This window comes from Thunnus albacares, chromosome 17 (assembly GCF_914725855.1).
Source record: "Thunnus albacares chromosome 17, fThuAlb1.1, whole genome shotgun sequence".
Classification (NCBI taxonomy): domain Eukaryota; kingdom Metazoa; phylum Chordata; class Actinopteri; order Scombriformes; family Scombridae; genus Thunnus; species Thunnus albacares.
In genome coordinates this window covers 20,952,511-20,972,116 of record NC_058122.1, presented here as the reverse complement: position 1 = coordinate 20,972,116, position 19,606 = coordinate 20,952,511, and the positions used below count along the sequence as shown (strand labels likewise).

Below are 19,606 nucleotides of genomic sequence, written 5' to 3'. Positions count from 1 at the left end.
TCTTCTCAGCGGAGCCGTGTGATAAGGAACAAGACAGAGGAGTGTGTCGCAGGCAGAGCGGGGTGGAGCGGGGTTGAGATATTGTGGGACATAAAGGAAAAAGATGAGGATGGAGGGATGAGAAGGGATAGTTTGTGGCCCCAGGAGGCCTATCCCCTGCTGCTGCTGTTGTTGTTTTATAATGAACTCCTAAAGCCTTCATTTCCCTCACTACCCTGAGTGGAGGGGGTGCAGCGATGGGGGCTGCTGAGTCCACAGCCGGATTCGCACGCACAAGCCCCGAGGGTGGCTGCTTTGAGCAGGGTGGGGGGTTGGATGGAGCAGGGGTGCAATATGCAAGCTCCTGTGTCTGTGTGTGTGTGTGTGTGTGTGTGTGTGTGCTTGAAACAGTCCTGACAGGTGAAGGCAGAGAAAGGTTTTTGCATATGTGTGTGTGCATACTTGCCGTGTGTGCACACCTGTGGTCACTTCAGCGGGAGTGATATGTGAGCGTGTGTTTGTAGTCAGGTTTTCCTGTGCGGGTGTGGGCTACAGTCGGCCTGCTGTATGCTGGAGCTGCTGGAGCTTCTGTCTGTCACTCTGAGACACTGAATGACACAGATAATGTAGGGTGACGCTGCTGGTAACACTATCTCTTGTGTCGGCATTGGCCTGGTTCAGGTAGAGGTTACTATGCCGGGCTGGGCTGCGGTAGTGGTCTGTCCTCTGATAGATGAAGATGAATTGGCATACTGGGGCTGGGGCATTTTTGAGATATGTATTATATTTGCGTTGCTTAGCAAAAAGATATTTTCCATAGCAACTTACATAGCTTTCAGGTTTATACATCACTCATTTGTGTACGAACAGTAGACGTTAACTGAAGCGTAGAAGGCTTGGTTGATACTTTGCTCAAGGACACAAAGCGCAGTCCCGTCCTGTAATCGGAACCTCTGAGCCCCAGGTCAAACACACCTAAACCCTTCCAGACTTCCGCCTCTGAGGACAGGGTACTTAGATAGCATCAGTGCTGGCCCTAATCCCCACACCCTGACATCTCACAGTGGAAGGAGAATTAAATGATGATGATGATGAGGATAGAAATGGATTTGGTGCAGAAAAAAAAAGAGGGACGAAAGAGAGAGACAGAGAGTTGTGAATACAGCATGGGGTAGGAATTTGGAATGTGAAATGAGTAATGCAATTGCTCAACCCACAACAAGAACATGCACTGCCTAGAGCTATGACAAGGCTGAGTGCATACCTCTATGGGGGGGCCTAACTCCGAGGCTGGGGTGGACCGGGACGGTGGCTGAGTTCCTCACAGTGGGTGATGAGTCGCATGGGTGTAGGGAAGGTGTATACATGTGTGATGGTCAATTGAGCGGGCGGCAGAGGTGAAATGATGGATATTCACCTGATGACAGAGAGAGAAAAAAAGAACAGAGTAGAATAGAAGTTTCTTACTATATGAACATTCAATAGACAACATTTAAACAGACAAAAAAGAGAGATTAAAATTGAGAAAACCAACTGCCTGTAAAATAAATCCTGTGGCTTCCCCTTTCAAACCTGGAGAAGAGGGGACGTGAAGATTCCTCCTTGAGGCACAGAGCCTTTGTTGTCACCCAACAACTAGTCATTTAATCAATTAGTTAATTGACAGAAAATTAATAGACAATCACTTTGATAATTGATCAACTGGCTAAGTCTCTTTTTTTAAAGCAAAATGCCCCAAATTTTCTGCTTCTAGCCTCTAAAATATGAATATTTTTTGTGTCTTCTATGATATTGAAAGGAAAATCTTCAGGTTTTGGACTGTTGGTCCAATAAAACAAGCAGGTTGAATATGTCAACTTTTTCTTCACTAGTTTCTGACATTTTATAAACCAAGAAATTGATCCACCAATTAATCAAAAATAATTGTTAGTGCCCAAAGACCTCTCTGACTGTCTCTGTGGCTTTCTTCTTAGTTTACTGGTCACAGTGATACCACTCATCAGCTTGCTGTGTTAAGCAATAGTGTGCAATATTAATATATTCGACTAATGTATTCAACAAATAAGCTTGCCAGGTGAGACAAAAAAAGCAAACTGTGAAAAGTGGACTTAGCTTGCACAAGGCAAGAGGCTTGAGAATGTGGCTGACACCAGCAAGACAAAGCATAACACAGCAGATATGGCAGCTTGTAAATTCATTTCACACAGTGTTGATGCCCTGCAAATGTTTACTGGTGTCTCCCTTGACCAGTCCACAACAAGCACCCCCTCTCCCCCCTCTGGGGAACTCCTGGGGGAGGCCGTTCCCATGAGCGCTGCTGCAGCCGCTGTGATATGACACGATAAGAACTCGTGCACCTTCATAACTCCATGACTCCCTCCGCTCAATATATGGCACTCCTCTGGCATTCTCTCAGCTGCACACACTCACACACACCCTGACCTCCATTACAACCGAAACAAAACTTTCCCAGATCAACAATGTCCAAGAGAGAAAAACACAGATAAAAAAGGAGAGCCTAGTGTTCTCTCAACAAGCAACATCTCTGAAAAATAAGTCTGGAATGTTGTGTGTGATTATTTGTAATATCTGCAGCCACACAATTATACTGTCTATTGGCTTTATTTCCATGAGTGCTCAAACTTATTAAACCATCACTGACATTAAAAGAGTCAGATACACATAATGTCCCATAAAAATCTATTATCTTCCGAGCTCTAAGAACCACACACTTCGCCCCGCTGACACATATGACTTGATCATGAGAGTGTGGTTGAGATTGGGTGCATGACTGTGGGTAGGAAGCTGTCAGTCTGTGTAATAGGCCAGGCAGGGGAAGCCCGGTGTAGCGCTCTCTGTGCCATGTTGCTGTTTTTATTCCCATCCAAGCTGAGCTGTCATCCAACCACAGGGGTGGACAGCATCTCTCATCCTGAGAGGTCTTGGTGTCACAGGTGGTATGGCCACAGGGCTGTGTCTGTTTGAGTGGGTATGAGTGGTTGACAGCTGTATGATCACTCTATGCTCTTTGAGGTCAGAAGAAAAAGTGCAAGAGAGTGAAACAATAAGGCTGAACACCTTCTCTCATTCAGAAAAAGGCAGTGCTTTCTCCACGGTAGACCCCTTTCCCAGCAGAATCCACCGAGACACTGGGAGCTTATGAGTTTCTCCTGTCGTCTCTGACAGGCCCTCCTTTGCTTTCATTCAGCGTCTCATCACGGCTTCAAAGTCTAGTGGATCATCTCCCTCGGGGGGAGTGAGAAGATCAGTGTGCCGTCAAAAAATGACTGGTATCCAAAAATTGTTGACCCAAGGCAATTTTGCTCCTCATAATTGGCTTCTTCACTCTGTCTGTCTTGGGCAATAATTGTAGAGTTATGATGTGTTATATTGCCTGGAAAACATCATTAAGTATATTGTATAGAAGTGACTCAATAACACATAATTTTCCTTGGTGAACAAAACAGTGTTATAAGGGTGGGGTGTGGGGGTAATCACACTGAGTACACTGAGCGCTTTCTTCCTCTAATGAACAATAACTCTGCTGCCATGTTGTCTAACCGGGACAGGGAGACTGATCCAGCACTAAATTTTGCCCCCAAAGGAGCAAAGCCTGGCACCAGGAAATAGCATTCTTTGATGATCCAGTGAAGAGTCCATGCACGCACACACAAAGACACACATTTTCTCAATATATATATACACACTCCACTTAAATTTTGTGTTCAGATAAATCTAATACCTCTGCCAATGTATGGGATTAGATTTGTTTCATAATATTTGAACAAAATCTCCCAAGATTCCCCAAGTGAGTAACAATAATTTGAAACCAAAAAATGACCTCAAAGGCAAAACTGACAATAAAAGTATTCAAGATATTTGATTATAATATTCTCTTTCACTGATCGTGATTTCCTGCGGCCATTTCCTTTCAGTTTAACTGCTGAATTTTTTAAGTTCTTAAACAAAGCTCTCATTTAAGCAGGAGTTACAGGGCTGCATCCCCAATGGCTACTTACTTCTAGAGTAACAGGTCAGTGGTCTGGAGTGAAAACTGAAAAATTCAGCAGTGAAACTGGAGAAAGTGAAAATAAATTCCTATCAGTGAAAGAAAATTGGAGAGTTATGAAGTGATGCATAGTGTAGTGTTATTATAAGTTTTCTTTGGGGTCTTTTTTGGTTTCAAATTCTTTTTATTGACTTTAAATCATTATTTTTTGTTTGATTCTTGGGAAATTTTGTTCACTTACTATGAAACAAATCGGATCCCATTGCCGAGGCTGTGAAATCTTCTAAATATGTTAGAATTGCAGTGATAGAAAATACATCGTTAAATAGTTAATACATAGCTAAAATACATATTTATTAGCTTCTCTATGGAAGCCCTGAAGGCAAGTTTGGGAAAAAAAATTCTGGTGATCCATTTACTAAGTCTGATCTAAATCGTTTTCTCTCCTGTGTCAGGTTAATCTTTCTAAGTTCTTAATTTTTTTTTCATCTGTGAAACAGGTGGGAGAAAGTTTTGCCTATTGAAAAAAAAGTTTTGCCAGGATAATTTTTCTAAGTTACTTTTTTTCATCTGTGAAAACGGGTGAACAAAAAAGTTTTGGCAGGTTATTTTTTTATTTTTTTGTCAGGATCATTTTTTCTAAGAGTTTGTTGTTGTAAGAGGCTGAAGTGCACCACTACCCTATGTTCAATATAGGAGTAAAAGCATTCATGTTTTCTTCCAGGTGAGTTTTAATTTCTCCATGCACTCTAAACACAAGGTACATATATTGTGTATTAGCAAGTTATATCACATTACTGTGATGTATGTCTTTCTTTTGGCTAGAAATGTATTTTAATCGGCACTTACAGTGCATGGAGAAATGAAAACTCACCTGGAAGAAAACATGAATGTTTTCAGGCCTATTTAGAACATGGGGTAATGGTGCACCTCAGCCTCTTGTGGCCAAAATGAGTATTACAACAACAAATGCTTAGAAAAATGACACTGATAAAAAATTATAATAATAATTCCCCTGCCAAATTTTTTTTCCCAACCCATTTTCACAGATGAAAAAAAAACTTTAAAAAATGATCTTGGCAAAACTTTCTCTTTCACTTGGCAAAACTTTTTTTCCCCACTGGTTTCACAGATGAAAATAACAAAAGGAACTTAGACAGATTATCCTGCCAAAACCTTTTTTTCACTTGTTCTTAAGTCATAAACACAGGAGCAGAAACAATTTAGATCAGACTTAGAAAATGGATCACCAGAATTTTTTTTCTCACTTGCCTCTCAGGACTTCCGTACTAGTCTAGTAATTCATGAGAAAACAGCTAAAATCTAAAATCTTCAAAAATACCATATCTCAAAATCCTGGATCCACACCACAACTAATTACTTGAGTTATGCCTAACTTAACCTGTTAAAAAGCTTTTGATATATACTGATAACTAACAAACAGACACAACAAACAAACAGGACCTAAGACAAACAAACAAAGCACGACCCTAACTTTACACTTTGAATGTGCATTAAGGTATGGTAGTCAAACCACATGTGATCTCTCGGTCAGTCGGAGTAGCGTGATCATGCTCCACACCTGGAGTCTGGATTCCAGTTTGTGCCCGTGGTGCTCAGGTGTGGAGGAAAACCAGTAAGCTCATCTCATCCTTTCCTCGGGGCTGAAAGATAAAGGACAGACAGAGAGAACCCCACGACCTTGAGAGAGAGGTAAATGTGCCTCATGTAACTGCTCAGAGATGGTTTGGGGGGGCTTATTTCTCCCTTTTTTCTACTTCTTCTCTATTCTGACTAACAGGTTAAAGCCGTGCACATCCAACCACTGCCCTGGGGATGTGTTATGACAACCGAAAACGGTGAACAGCAAGAGCAAGAAGTGGCATGAACAGATCTCAACATTTCTGACATGTGGGGATGGGTAAAAAAGACCTCTGTTGAGAAGTGTCTAGCCTGAAGATACAGCCATCAACTCAAGTACCATCAGGCAGCTATGGAAAACTGTCTGGGCAGACTGTTGATTGCTGCACTGAATGAGGTAAACAAATACGGCTATCAATGGCAAACAGGAGCTTGTAACAGCTCATTGCACCAATTCGGCAAAGGATGCTTGAATTAGCTTTGCTTGCTCCTGTACTTATTGATTCTCCCCTCCCAAATTAGTAGACCGTGATGGAGAGTTGGAGCAAGGTGACTGAGATGCAGGTTTGTTTAGGTGACAGGCATAGCCGCACAATGATTTTCCTCCCACCAAATCACCAAGGAACTATTGTGAAATTTTCACCGCCTGTTCTGGGAAATCCAATCATTGCACTTTCACACACTCCTCCGTGACAGTCAGTCCGTGACGGGCAACTTCACAAACAAACCTGTCTGCCTATGCAGACATCTTCTCCACAGTGATCTGTGACTATATAAAGTTTGATATCATTAGTTTTGGTGTCTCTGTCCGCAGGCTAGAAGGAAGCCTCTGGATGGACAGACAGGAATATTCTGACACATATCTGTGGAAAAAGAGGATAGCCTAATTAGACTGAGTCAGGGTGAACTGAAAAAAGCTAGCCCTAGGACATGTTTCACAGAGTCTTTGCTGTCACATGTCTACATGTCAACAGATTATGCTATATGCTCTCAGAGGTTGACTTACTAGGGGAAAAGATCTCTGCTATCACACCTGTCAGCTATTACGTTTAAGGGAATATCAAATATAATGCAACATGTAGCCTACAGCTTAGAGTTACATTTGGGAAGTGTATGGGGATTTTGAACAACCACACAGGATTCAGTGTATGTGTGACATTGAATTTGATGTCTTATTTAATAATAGGATAATAATAATACATTTAATTTGCACTGCATTCTCAGTGAATCTCAAAGTGCTACATGCTACAGCGTTAAAAATAAATATATTTCACCACAGTATAGATAATTTAAAACCATTAAGGACAATTCATAAAATTGAACTAACAATTTATTTTTTTAGTAGAATTCTTGCACGTTTGTCTGCTGGTGAATGGTACTGACACTAGGTGGTGTTTCTTCAGCATGTTGTGTAAAGCCAAATATGGTTAATTGAATAAATATTGACATACTGTGTGTATATATAGGTGGGTGCTAACCATGGTATTAACTATGGGCAATAAACCTAAGAAAGTTTACCTCACAGAAAAGTGACAGAAATAGCCATTAACAACACAAAAGCTGAAGTACAGGTCTGCAGTGTTCAAAAATCGAGGCAGAGTGAGTGCTCTTCTTTTTTTCTCCTCTCTGAGATGACGTAGAGGAGCTTCCGCTTTCCTATTTCCGTACACAAATGCTCGGCTGATGACGTGTACACTCCACTACCGTTAGCTAGCTGGCTAGCTTAGCTACCTGCCAGAGTAAAGGTGTTAAAATAAAGCCACGTTTTTTAAAAGCAAAGGGAAGCAAAGTGTCTCATCAGACCGGGGGGAAAAATGGAGACGCTTTACCATCAGACAAACAAGTGAGTGCGTCTGTCGTCTCTAGACTCTCTTATCTTGCTAACAAGTGTTATCAAACTAGCCATTTAACTACATTCGCAGCTGTACTGAACCAGTATAAACACATTGGGTCATTAAAAATGTTTCCGTTGTTGTTCTTTGACGATGAGAAATGTTTATAAACTCACTGAAATTGCCTTTCTTGACTTCATGTTTTGGTTTATGCCTCCACCAACGATTAACTGTTTGCTTAATTTAGGCAAATCCAGGAGGTTCAGTCTCTTATGGGCAACCTGGAGAAGACAGACCGTCAGTCAGTACACTGTAAGTAGTGAGCTGAACATTCAGTCACATCCAGCTGTTCCACTGCTCTGTACATGAGTGCTCTTATTGTTTAAGTGCATCAGTGCTTAGTGATTATCCTTTGAATGGGATCTTAATTTCCATTCAGTGCAGGCTCTTCTTGTTGTGACTGCGTGTCACCCTTCTCTGGTGTATAGACAAGGGGGGGTGGGGTCTGGTGTCTCCCTGGTTGATCAGCTCGGGGCCAGGCTGGTGCCAGGACAGGAAGCAGCAGGGGTGGGTGCAGTGACAGAGGCTGGGAGGGCTTCTTCTAGATAATGGTGGGAGCCAGGCTGCACACAAGCTCCCCTCCTCTTCCCAAATTATGACATCAACGTGTATTTTAACCAAGTTGAGGGCATGCTAAGCCTACACAGTTACTAATGAGATAGGATCATTCCACTGAAGAATGCCATTGCCGTCACTCTGGGATAAACAAATACCCACACAATGAATGAAGTTATAAAAGTAGTAAGTCCTTATTGCAAACAAAGATGATTTACCTTCAACAACATTTTTGCCAGGTTGTGGCACATTTTCCTTTTAGATCTAAAAGGAAAATATGATGTAGTATCTTCCTTCTTATAATTATACCAATTTAATTGTTTTGTTTTTTGTGTTCTCTCATTTTTTTTATTCTTCTTTCTCCCAATATACAAGTGTTAGAGAATGAACTGCAGGCCAGAATCGACCAGATCTTCAATCACTTAGAGCGCCTCGAGATCCTGGCCAGCAAGGAACCACCAAACCGCCGCCAGAATGCCAAATTGTGAGTTTGGAGTGAGTCAGTCGATGGTGACCCTAAAGCCCCAGAGCTGGCAGGGTGAACCATATCTCATAAAGTCATGGGGAGGGTGTAGGAGATGAGACAGGCAGCCCTGTCCTGCCCTGTGGCGACGTGGCTCTATGAAAACATTTCCTCAGAAGCCCTGTCATCACCAGCATTCCTGCTGCATTGGGCAAAGACTCATTTCTGAGCTGGGTAAACAGGCCTAAGGGGACACAGTACACCTCGTCCCACAGCACTCCTCTGATCTTAGTAGATCTCTAGTGGGGCCTGAGTGAAGCTCAGGAGAGGGCGAGACTGTGCCCTCAGTTGTCTCTTCTTCATTCCAAATGTATTAGAGATTTGACAGAAAAGAAATGTTCTCATCATTCAGAACGATTATGAACAGCATGAATTATATGATGAGGTGCAATGTCAAACGTTATATCATATCATATATATTCCCTCAGGCGAGTGGACCAGCTCAAGTATGATGTTCAACACCTCCGGACCGCTCTGCAAAATTTCCAGCACCGACGCTACGCTAGAGAGGCGCAGGACAGAGAGAGGGAGGAACTCATGAGCCGCACCTTTACAACCAATGCAAGTCAAATGTATCTTAAAACATGGGTGGGGAATAAACACCAGCAACCTGATGATGATAGCTACCAAGCTCAGGTTGTGGCGAGTGAAGTTTGCAATCACTTTATTGGATATGAATCCAGCATTCAGACCTTTTTGCTCAGACACTTTGACAGCTAGTTTCCTGACCTACATAAAATGTGTTAGTCTCAAGTTGAATGTGGAATTAAAAAGTGTTTGTTCTTGTTCGATAGGACGCAGATACCTCCATCCCCATAGATGAGACCCTACAGTTAAACTCCAACTTGCACAATGCACACAGAGGCATGGATGACCTCCTGGGCAGCGGCAGTAGCATCCTCAACGGCCTCAGAGATCAAAGATCTACGCTGAAGGTGTGTGCGTATGACCTCATTCACAAGAAAAATGTGTATCTGTTACAGAGAACTTTACTTTAAATAAAAAGGTTTTCTAGTGAAGGGAAAGGACATTCTCTGGAAACATACAGGTTAAAATTTGTAGCCCCTGACTCAGTTTCTGGTGTTCACATTGATCACAATAGTCTTATTGTTAGTGTGTATATGCTCGGCTAGATTGTGAGTCTTTGTTTCCAGGGAGGAGATGGTCTTCCTGGTTTTGCTTTAGGCCTCCTCTTATCAGGGTGTGTCTGTTGATCAGCACTGACAGCCTTGTTGTCTAGCCATGAGAAACTTCCGACAGAACGGCGCGTCAAGGAGGGTGTTGGCACTCAATGTCTCCCAAAATCAGATGAATTAGTGTTGATAATTACAATGCAGTCATGCGATGTCTAGATTTTCCCAAATATTTTGTGTATTTCTGGCCGTTTAAGTCAAATCTAATACATGTGATTGTCGCTTTTTCACACGAGCGTGTTTTGACTCTGCACAGGGGACCCATAAGAAGATGCTGGATGTGGCCAACATGTTAGGGCTCTCCAACACGGTGATGAGACTCATAGAAAGGCGAGCCACTCAAGATAAGTTCATCATGATCGGAGGCATGCTGTTGACCTGCGTCTTCATGTTCCTGGTAATCAGATACCTGGGCTGACCTCCATACATCCACAATGGCGGTCTTTGATCAGTCGTGGACATTTTCTGCAGCATCATCCCTCATGATATGAAAAGTGGCAGAACTGAATTTTTAACATCAGATTAAAGTAATTTTTTTGAATTAAATTGTGCCATTATATTTTTTCCAACATTTAAATTTTTGTGGCACCTGCAAAATTGTGAGGCTGAAAAACTTAATTACGTTCAGTATTTTATTTCATTTGCAGCTCCAAGGGAGCAATGAACATTTTGATAAGTCTGCTGCTTCCCTCAGATTATGTCTTTTTCTTTTTATCAAAACCACTCTGAAACTGTAAATCACTCTGACCTTACCCAGATGGCTTTCTAAAAATACATCAACTTACTTTTACCTCCTGTGAAAAGCTGTTTATGTTCCATAATGTCAGTAATGTTGTAATGTTGTCATTCTGCTTAGCTAAAAACACGGTTCATTGAGAAATAGCTCATAATGCTCCATGTTTCATTACATTACAATTCACAAATACTCCCTGGAGAATCATTTGTTTGTGTTAATATGTATGTGTATCTAACATTATACACCAGAGATAAATGAGGTGGCAACTAGGATCTGTTAAGGAAGAAAAAAACAAACAATGGAAGTTATTTTGTAATTGTTGAATACTTTTTCTTGGTTTCATGCTTGGGTCTAGTCTCACTATGTGAGTGATTTAATTCTCTTAAAAGAACAAAATGTTTCATTTGTTAGATATATCTTCATCTAATGACTGCTGGTAACTAACAGGATTCAATTAAAACTGGTTTTTGTCATCTTCTGTCAGTCTTCTTTTTCACTGTAATCAGGATTACTGGTAGTTTATTCATTTATGCACTTGAAGGCTGCGGCATTCCCTGTTAATATGCCCTTTTGTGGATTTACTGCTTTTGTAGGTCTATTCAAGGCAACTAGGACACCATCTAGTGTTTCATGTGTGACACTAAGTGTTGCTCGACTGTCTGACCCAAATGAGTTATGAGAGTGTAATCTGAAAAAGTGACGGCAGTGTTTTTATTGCTGTAACTGCTGAGTGGTTCAAAGATCAAGTGTTTGCGTGTTAATTTCATTAACCCCTCCATATTATAGAAAAACACAGATGAACTCAAGATTTTATTGGCTGAAACAGAGTAAGTTTTCAAAAAATACAGAGTTGCTACTGTTTGACAGATCACCGTCCTTTGCCGTCCCTGCCCATTTTAGCAGGGGGAAATTAGAAACAACCTTGCTAAAATACATAAACGTGTCCATCTTCCATCGAACTTGTCGTTCTGCTTTTCCAGTAGCAGTCTAAAACCTCTAGAATGTTAATTGGTTGATCTACAGCAGTTTTATTTACAAAATTACACAAAAGCAAAACACAGCCCTTCTTCTGAAGAGCATTTTGGAAAATAATTTAAAAACATAAAAATACAATTATTGGAGTATACTACAATCTTATTGTTACATGATGCAAAAAGCACCATCTCGATGTACAGATTTCAGTGCAATTCATTCAGGTGTACCCTCAGCACAGGGAACATGAGCTTTGCCTCAGAGCATCAGGGATGTTAAAACCCCTACATCACATTTCCCCCTCCTTTAGAAAGGGGGGGGGTCCTTATGTGACAATGTCATACCGATTTGGACACCATAGCTGTAATTTCATATGGTCATCATTGGTGGGATTCTTCACATTACACACTGATATATGTACAAGTTACTGCATTACAAATTATTTTTGAGACCAAGGATCCAATAGAGAGCAAGTAGTCATATGAGAATATAAACAGAGTATCAGTAATTATGAAACAGTTTGTCTCTGAAGGTTACATTACAGAAGCGCAGAATGTTTGTCTCTAGAACAACACCTTCCTCCTACTCATCTTCCTCTCCTCCTTATATGATTCTGCGTATAGCTTCAGCCATTACGTCTCTCTTTGGCTGCCAAAATGAGCAGAAACTGAGAATAATATTTTTATATGGAAAACAAAAAAAACTCCAGTGGTTTCTCTGACTTGTCATTCAGAAACAAATGGATGTTGTTAATATACACCACGGTAGACCATAACCCAGTGTCTTTAAATCTACACCCTGTCTTAAAAAAAAAAACCAGGGCAAAACATGAAAGAAAAACCCTCACATGAGCCAGAAGAAAATGCTAGTGTCAATTTTGAGCCCAACACAGGCAGCACCACTTTGTGGTTACAACTTGCTGCGCTGTGTAGGCCAGTAAAATGGCCGTGTGTTGACTAGCTTCCTGTCACACTGCCTGCGTGTTGTTGCAAAGACTTCATCTAAAATCCTAAACCAAGCCGGTTCAGGTTAAGTCTTTCCTCCAGTGGTTTGGTGCTGTGAATTTAATCCTTCACTTGCATCATTACTCAAGAGCCATGGTTAGGAGGATGCTGGAGGTCCTGCCCTGAGAAGATTGGGTGTAGGAGAGGGTGCAGCTGAAGAGCTGCTGCAGCAGCAGCCTGTGAGGGCCGGGGTGTGAAAAGTGTGGGGTAGAGGGCTGTATGTGGGACATGGTGGAGAGCTAAGGGTGTGTGGTGAAGTGCAGATGCTGGGATAATATGAATAGGCTGACCAGAGAGGAAGGCTGTGTGGTGGGCTGGAATCAGCCCAGCATGTCCCAGTGAGTGTCCCAGAGAATGACCAAGGGAGGGGCCCAAAGGAGAAAGGGAGATGGGGGTAAGGTGGTGTTGGGGAATGTGGTGTACCTGGGCCAACTGTGCATGGGCAGGGTGTGGGTGGTGTGGATGCGCTGGGTGGATGCCCATGGCTGCAGCAGTGGCAGCATGGTGCTGCAGGATGGCATGTTGCACTGTAGTGATCGACGTGCCAGAGGCTACGGATACAGTGGGCTGCTGAATGTGGATCTGTTGCAGGGCTGGGGGAGGAGGAGCTGGGGCCAAGTTGGCAGCTGCTGCAGCAGCGGCGGCGGCTGCAGCTGCAGAAGGAAATGTCTTGACCTGCTTTGCCAAAAGCTGCTGCTGGATGTGTTGCTGTGCAGCCTGTTGCAGCTTGCTGTATTTCTCCATCTCCTCTGGTGTGAACGTAATGGGCTGACTCTCCAAAGGAGCCAATCCATCCTCTTCTGCCTCCATGCCATCCTCCTCCAGGTTAGGTGGTGGGTAAGCAGGATAGGCATGCATTGGGGGCTGCTGTTGCATTTCTGGCATGAGGGATTCCATCATGGGGTTCTGAGAGGGGTCCTGTCCTGATTCTCCTTGGTACTGCGGCATCATTATGGTAGGCTCCTGTTCAAACAGTGGTCGGGGTTCTTGGTGGACTGGGGCTTCTGCAGTGGGGTGCGTTGTCTCTTCTTGCACCACTGTGCTCTGTGGGGCCTCCTCAACTTTCTGGACCGGTGGAGCTGGAGGTGGTGGTGGAGGAGGGAACTCTCTTATAGGCTCTACCAGGATAACCTCTCCCTCGGCCTCAGAGCCCTTCCCCGCTCCTGATTTCTCTCCCTCATCGGGTCTGGTTAGGGGAATCACTGGTGGTTTCTTTCCTGCCTGAAGTTTACCGAATAGTGGCAGAAGGGCTTTGTTTCCCAGGGCTGGGGGTAGTTTGGGACCAAAGTATCCCTGCGGTGGGTCCTTAATCTTAATCCCAGATTTTGTTCCTGTGGCAGAATCATCAGAGCTTTTTTTAGACTGAACCTTCTCCAGCAGCTGGCGTGCAGTAAGGGTGTTTTTCTGTTCCCCTGCATCTCGGGACCCTCCTGGCCTCAGAGCCTGTGAGCTAGATGAATGGGTATTACGATTAAGGCCTCGTGACGAAGATGAACGTGGAGACTGGGAGCGATAGATGCGAGAGCGGTTGAAGTCTCTGCGGTGTGAGTCACTGTCTGCTCGACTCCTGGGGCCTCTCCGGTGAGGGGAGCCTTTGGTGGAACTGGAGGAGCGGCTGGCGGAGCTGTGGCTACGACTGTAGCTGCGCCTCCACGATCTTGCACTGGTGCTGCGGCTCCAGCTACTGGAGCTTCTTGAACTACTCCGGTGGTGCCGCCGGTGCCTCTTCCTGCGGCTGTAGCTGCGTGAACGTGAGCGGGAGTCTTCTGAGGAGGAAGAGGAGTACTGATGTCTCCTGGATCGTCTACGTCCTCGGCTACCCCTCCTCTCATACTCAGAGTCTGACGAGCGTTTGGAGTGCCTCCGTCTCCGACCCTCTGTGCTGTAGTCGCTGTAGCTGTCTGAGTAGCTGCGGCTATGGTGGCTGTAGGCACTGCTGCCTGCGGAGGAGCGCTCAGAGCTGCTAGAGTAAGAGTGACTTCGTGAGGTTTTGCTACGATGGTGCCGACGACGACTGCTACCCCGTCTTTCCCCCCGTCTTGATGAGCGGCTGCAGGACCGCCTTGATTCCTCACTATGGTGGCGCCGTTGTTCCCGAGGACTTGACCTGTGATGACGTGAGCGCTGTGTAGTAGAGCCCCCTTCTTCTTCACTGTCACTGCTAGGAGGTCTTCCGGGACCAGGACTCTTTTGGGCTGAGCTGGAACAGGAGGCACTTTGAGGTGCACTAGAGTCAGTCTTTTGTCGCTTGGTGCCACTGTGCTCCTCTGAGGAGTTAGCCTTGTCCGTGCCTTTCCCGGTGCCACCTTCCTCGACTCCAGACTTGCAAGGCACTTCCTTAGTAGCACGTTTCCTCTTCCCCATTTCTACTCCTGTATTTCCGGGAGTTCCTCCTCCTCCAGGTGTCAGCTGAACAGAAGAGGCGACAGTTTTATCTTCCGACTTTGGTTTTGCTTTCTCTTTGTCATCACCAGTTGCCTCTTCTTGATCTGGAGCCTTGTTTTTGCTCTTCTTCCGTTTGTGTTTTTTCTTTTTTTTGGGCTTCTCTTGTGTTAACTCAGTGTCTCCCTCTGCGTCTTCTGCTGCTCCCTTTTCTTTTCCTTTGCGTTTTGAGTGCTTCGAAGACTTCTTATGCTTCTTCTTTTTCTTTTTTTTCTTGGCACTACTGCTGCCAGTTGCAAGCTTTTGCTCATCACCTTCTGATTGGCCAGACTCCCCCTTCATCGTTTGCTTATCTTTATCGGTGCTGGTCCCGGGTTTAGTAGTTGTATCTACTTTAGTTGTTGAAGCAGCTATTTCTTGTCCCTTGTCATCAGACTCTTCACAAGGCTTAGAGGTCTTGACTGCTTTTCCACCACGCACTCCTTTGTTACGGGACAGCTTGAAGTCAAAGTAGAGGGGATTACAGCTGTAAGACAGGGACGGCTGAGCTTTTGTAAATTCGAGGAGTTCAGAGGGCCACTGCAGGGTAGTGCTCTCATCTTTGCTCAGAACAGGGAAGAAGGGACCTGTGGGAATTTTAGGGCCCAAGTTGGAATCCGGGGTGTCCTGTGTGCTCTCTTCTTTTTGTGTAGGAGAAGTGGGTACAGTGGAAGATGTGTCTGCTGCGCATGAAGAGACTTCCTCCGTCTTCACTTTAGGTGATGGAGGAGTTGGCTCTGGGTCAGGGGTTGAAGTGACAATATCTTGTTCTTTTTCAGTCTTACACTCTGTAACGTTGGTCTCTGTCTGTTCTGAACTATCTTCAACCTTTTTCTCCTCCTGCCCTTCTTCCTCATCTTCCTCTTCTTTGCTCTGACACTGATCAGTTGCCTTCATGAACAGCAAAAACTGGAAGTGAGGCTTTACCCGGCAGTGAGCTGGAGGTATATAGTGATAGTACTGAGGTTCCTGTCCAGCATATCCTTCCTCCTTTTTCATCATCATCTTCAGTTTGTTGAGAGTGGAGGCTAGAGAGCCTCCATCATCAGGCTGTTGTACCTCCTCTGTCCCTGCCACACTAGTGCCCTCTCCTCCTTCACCTTCACCTCCACCTGATCCTCCTTTGGGGCTGTCTGTGCTACAGACGGAGGTCTCCTCTTGTCCTCCAGCCCTTTCTCCCTCCTGGCTCTCCTCTTCCTCCATAGCCTCCTCTCCATGATCAGCAAACACTGCAGCTGCTGTCTCCAGCTTAACTGGGGCTTTCTTGGCAAAAGAGAAGGACACGCTGACTTTGGATGCACCACTAGGCGTTGGGGAGGAGGAATTGTTTTTCCCCAGAGAGAAGCTAATAGTTGGGCCAGGCTTTGGGGAGGCCTGCCCAGTTTTATCTGCCAGTGATCCTTCCAGGGTACCATCTGTCAAAGCAGGGTTCTCGGGCGTCATGTTGTCGCCATCTTCTGTCTTCTCTCCATCCACAGCCACTGTGGTAGTTTTGAACATGGGCCCACTTCCTGGAGTACTGAGACACAAAAAGAACGATAATAATGTGATGTGGGATAAATGTTTCCAACTGAAGAAATACCAAACATAATTGCAGTAACAGTTTACCAGGAATTGCATGCTTGTTGTGTTTGTTTCTCACCACAAAAGGTCATAACAGGGTCCTGATAGTCTTAAGTATCAAAAAAAGGCATTCCAGGGATTTCGAGGCTGTTATAGTAGGGTCATTTTGGAAATAATGTCCTCCAGACAAGACTCAAATGTAAATTCTACAATGTTTTAACCTATCTTGAAATTAAATTGTTACAATAATGTGATATCTATGTTTTTGTTTTAGTATGTGGACTTTGTTTGGCTAAACAAGTTGTACAATGATCATTCAAAACACAACAGAAATGCAGTTGTGCCACCAATAGGTATATGTTAAAATCCTACCAGCAGAGGGCACTCTAGGAAAAAAAAATCTTACCAGTCCTGCTGTTTTCTCTGCTCAGCCAGCTCATGCAATCTGCGCAGCATCTTTTCTTGCTTCTTTCCACCTTTCCGGGAACGAGATGATACATTACGAGCAAACTCTCTCTGCTTTAGCTCTTTAAGCCTCTGTTTTACACAAAAGAAACAATGCATGTCAGGATCTCTGCTCTCACAGAAAAAAAATAATTTCTTCAGATCACCATTAAGAATGCAAAAAATTTGATAGTAAGCAGTACCTGTTTATGAGCGTGGTCATAAGAGTTAATGTGGTTGTCGAATTCCTGGTGTTTAGTGTACTGTTTGTCACAAAGCTCACAGTAGAAATTGGCTCTCAGGTCTTCCAGCGCCTTTGCGATGGCTTTCTCCTTTTCCATCTGGTCCTATTGTTCATGGTAAATACACAGGGGGATGAGTGAATTAATCTTAGACTGTGTTCAGAGTGTAAAAGGGTTTGCCATGGCAGCCTTACTAGTATAGGTTATAGAATTTAATCATAAGAATGAAACAAGGCTGAAAGGCTTTACCTTGTATTTTTGCCGCAGTTCTTCTGTATCCTCCTTCTCCACTTCAAGCACTCTTCTCTTCTCTGTAGCGTCTTCTGCATAGTCAAGCTAAGGAGGACAAACACAGCAGTTACAATACTCATGTAGCATGTGATTAGCTAAATGTTAAATGAGAATTTGGATATGAAGACCAGATGTGTGTAAATTCCAGTGAAACCACAGGTAAGCTTTAAATCATGTATTGCAATAATGCCAAAAAACAAATGAATACAAAAGACAAAGCTTTCAGGAAACAAAACACACCTGAGTGAACAGCAGCAGCCCAAATTAAGCTTTATGTGCCAAGTAAATTTGAAGCATCTGCATCTTTAACAAGGTAGCCGATGTTATTGTATCACATAAAATTTCCAGTTTCAAGACCTGTCCATCTCAAAGGTGTTTGATGGGATTTGAGGTCATGCCTCTGCACGCAGCAAAAGATCTTTAACAGACATCTTGACAAACGACTTCTGCACGGACTCTGCTTTGTGCACAGAATCACTGTTATGCTTAAACTGTCATCACAAAAGAGATTAGCACAGGATGTAGCATTGATACTTCCCTTCAGTGGAACTAAAGGGCCTAACCCATGCCATAAATTGACCTCCACTGACAAGACTTTTGCAGTTGGCACTACTCATTCGGGCAGGTAGTGCGCTCCTAGCATTCGCCACACTTCTGTCACACTGCCAGTTTGTGAAGCATGATTGATAACTTCTGAGAATGCTTTCACTGCTCCGCGATCTAACACTGCTGAGTTTTACATGACTCCAGCTGAAACTTGGCACCTGGCCCTGCGCATGGTGCTCTTAGGATCATGTTTGTAGTTTCTGCCCTGGAAATAGATTTAAAGATTCTTCCAGAGGCTGTCTGAAAGCTTCACCTCCTGTTCTGTGAGTGTGTGTAGCCAAGTGTCCTGCTGTAACTCCTGGTTGTTTCCACTGATCATTGATGGTGCTCACACTTCACCAGGGCGGCTCTATCCCAGTTCCATGCTCAAAACCACTGAGCTCTTCAATATTATTCCTACTACCTAGTTGTGTTACGACATGACACCTTGACTTTGTTCTTTATTTCAGCAAAATGAGGTTCAAAGATGATTACATTAAGGTTTAAAGATTATACTGGATTTGGTCCAATAGCAAAAGAGCAGGTTTGTCAAAATGCCTTTAACCACTGCTGGACACTCAGTGTGCTGAGCTATTACATGTCCTCATCAAATACAACATACAAACAAGTGTAGGGTATAAAATAAACAAAGCATCTTACCTCCATCTCCATTCTTCCCATCCCCATGACATCATATTTGAGGATGATGGGCACAGGGTCGGTGCGTCCTGAGGGAAAAGAGACAGAGAGATGACTAGGTGAGTTTTTGAAACTGAGAAGGAGGGCCAGCTCGGAGACAGCCTGCTTTTAGAGCATAGGGTGCTGGGGTTAGAGAAATTTGCCTTTAAGTGCAAAGAGACCAGAAAGCTACAGTGAACCAAACACCAGCCATTCTCACAGCTTACTGCAGCCACTAAGTTCAGATTTATCTAGACTTCCTGTTACATTTTTGACCAGGCTGCTGATTTGGATTTTGAATGAGTCAAATTTTTTTTGCACCTATTATATCCTGGTGGATTAAATGAAGTCAAGGGCATCAGGGTCATTGATATGTCTTGCTAGAGAAAACCAATCTGTTTCTATATCTATCACGTTTTAATGTCGTTGTGCTGTCAATGCCAACAACCCCTCCTCCACCCGTTCACTGCTGCAGTCCTGTTAAACCAGAATGCCAAGTTTATCAAGGACGCTACAGCTTGAGGGACTGCATGTGGTGTGTGTGTGTGTGTGTGTGTGTGTGTGTGTGTAGGGAGTTGCAACAGGCCTGCGCAGCTGCTGCCACTGCTCACTGAGCGACACTGCGACACTCTCCATGGAGGAGAACAAAGCCTCTCAATATTATCTAAGGCCTATTGCATCATCTCTTTCTGAACTGTATGCAGGCTGGCTGACCCTTGAAAGCCCCTTTCACTGTCCTGAGGTCCAAATCTGGTCCCTTGTCCCAGGCCCCTTTCCTCATCATGACTGCAGCTGAAAGATTATTTTCTTCTATCTACTTAAGCTATGTTACGTAAGCTGTGAAAAGAGCTAGATCAGAAGGAAATTAACTGTAGAAA

General features: G+C 43.8%; 2 protein-coding genes and 1 long non-coding RNA gene across 9 annotated transcripts in view; 1 reads left to right on the top strand and 2 right to left on the bottom strand.

Moving 5' to 3' along the window:
* Positions 1-340: 340 nt before the first annotated feature.
* LOC122966391 lies at positions 341-7,725 on the bottom strand. Its single transcript, XR_006398388.1, has 3 exons — positions 7,638-7,725; positions 5,571-5,652; positions 341-1,396 (listed from the first exon to the last, which is right to left on the bottom strand). It is a non-coding gene; the product is annotated as an uncharacterized LOC122966391 (long non-coding RNA).
* Positions 7,279-11,669, top strand: gosr2 (golgi SNAP receptor complex member 2). Its single transcript, XM_044330570.1, has 6 exons — positions 7,279-7,472; positions 7,709-7,773; positions 8,452-8,560; positions 9,028-9,160; positions 9,394-9,534; positions 10,049-11,669. Exons 1-6 carry the CDS (start codon positions 7,444-7,446, stop codon positions 10,208-10,210), a joined length of 639 nt encoding a protein of 212 aa, XP_044186505.1. The 5' UTR covers positions 7,279-7,443; the 3' UTR covers positions 10,211-11,669.
* The window catches only part of gpatch8 (G patch domain containing 8), a 28,630-nt gene continuing 20,349 nt past the window's right edge, over positions 11,326-19,606 (bottom strand). For all 7 annotated transcript variants that reach the window (XM_044330567.1, XM_044330562.1, XM_044330566.1 and 4 more), the window contains 5 exons: positions 18,711-18,778; positions 17,424-17,510; positions 17,136-17,279; positions 16,895-17,025; positions 11,326-16,444 (listed from right to left, as the gene is read on the bottom strand). In XM_044330567.1, the coding sequence (XP_044186502.1) occupies positions 12,589-16,444; positions 16,895-17,025; positions 17,136-17,279; positions 17,424-17,510; positions 18,711-18,737 (4,245 nt within the window). In that variant the 5' untranslated portion in view covers positions 18,738-18,778 and the 3' untranslated portion in view covers positions 11,326-12,588. The remainder of the gene's footprint in view (positions 16,445-16,894; positions 17,026-17,135; positions 17,280-17,423; positions 17,511-18,710; positions 18,779-19,606) is intronic.

Coding starts and splice junctions, on each gene's coding strand:
- gosr2 (XM_044330570.1), top strand. CDS start 7,444: ATGGAGACGCTTTACCATCAGACAAACAA. Junction 7,774..8,451: donor AGACCGTCAGTCAGTACACT/GTAAGTAGTGAG, acceptor CCAATATACAAG/TGTTAGAGAATGAACTGCAG. Junction 9,535..10,048: donor ATCAAAGATCTACGCTGAAG/GTGTGTGCGTAT, acceptor GACTCTGCACAG/GGGACCCATAAGAAGATGCT.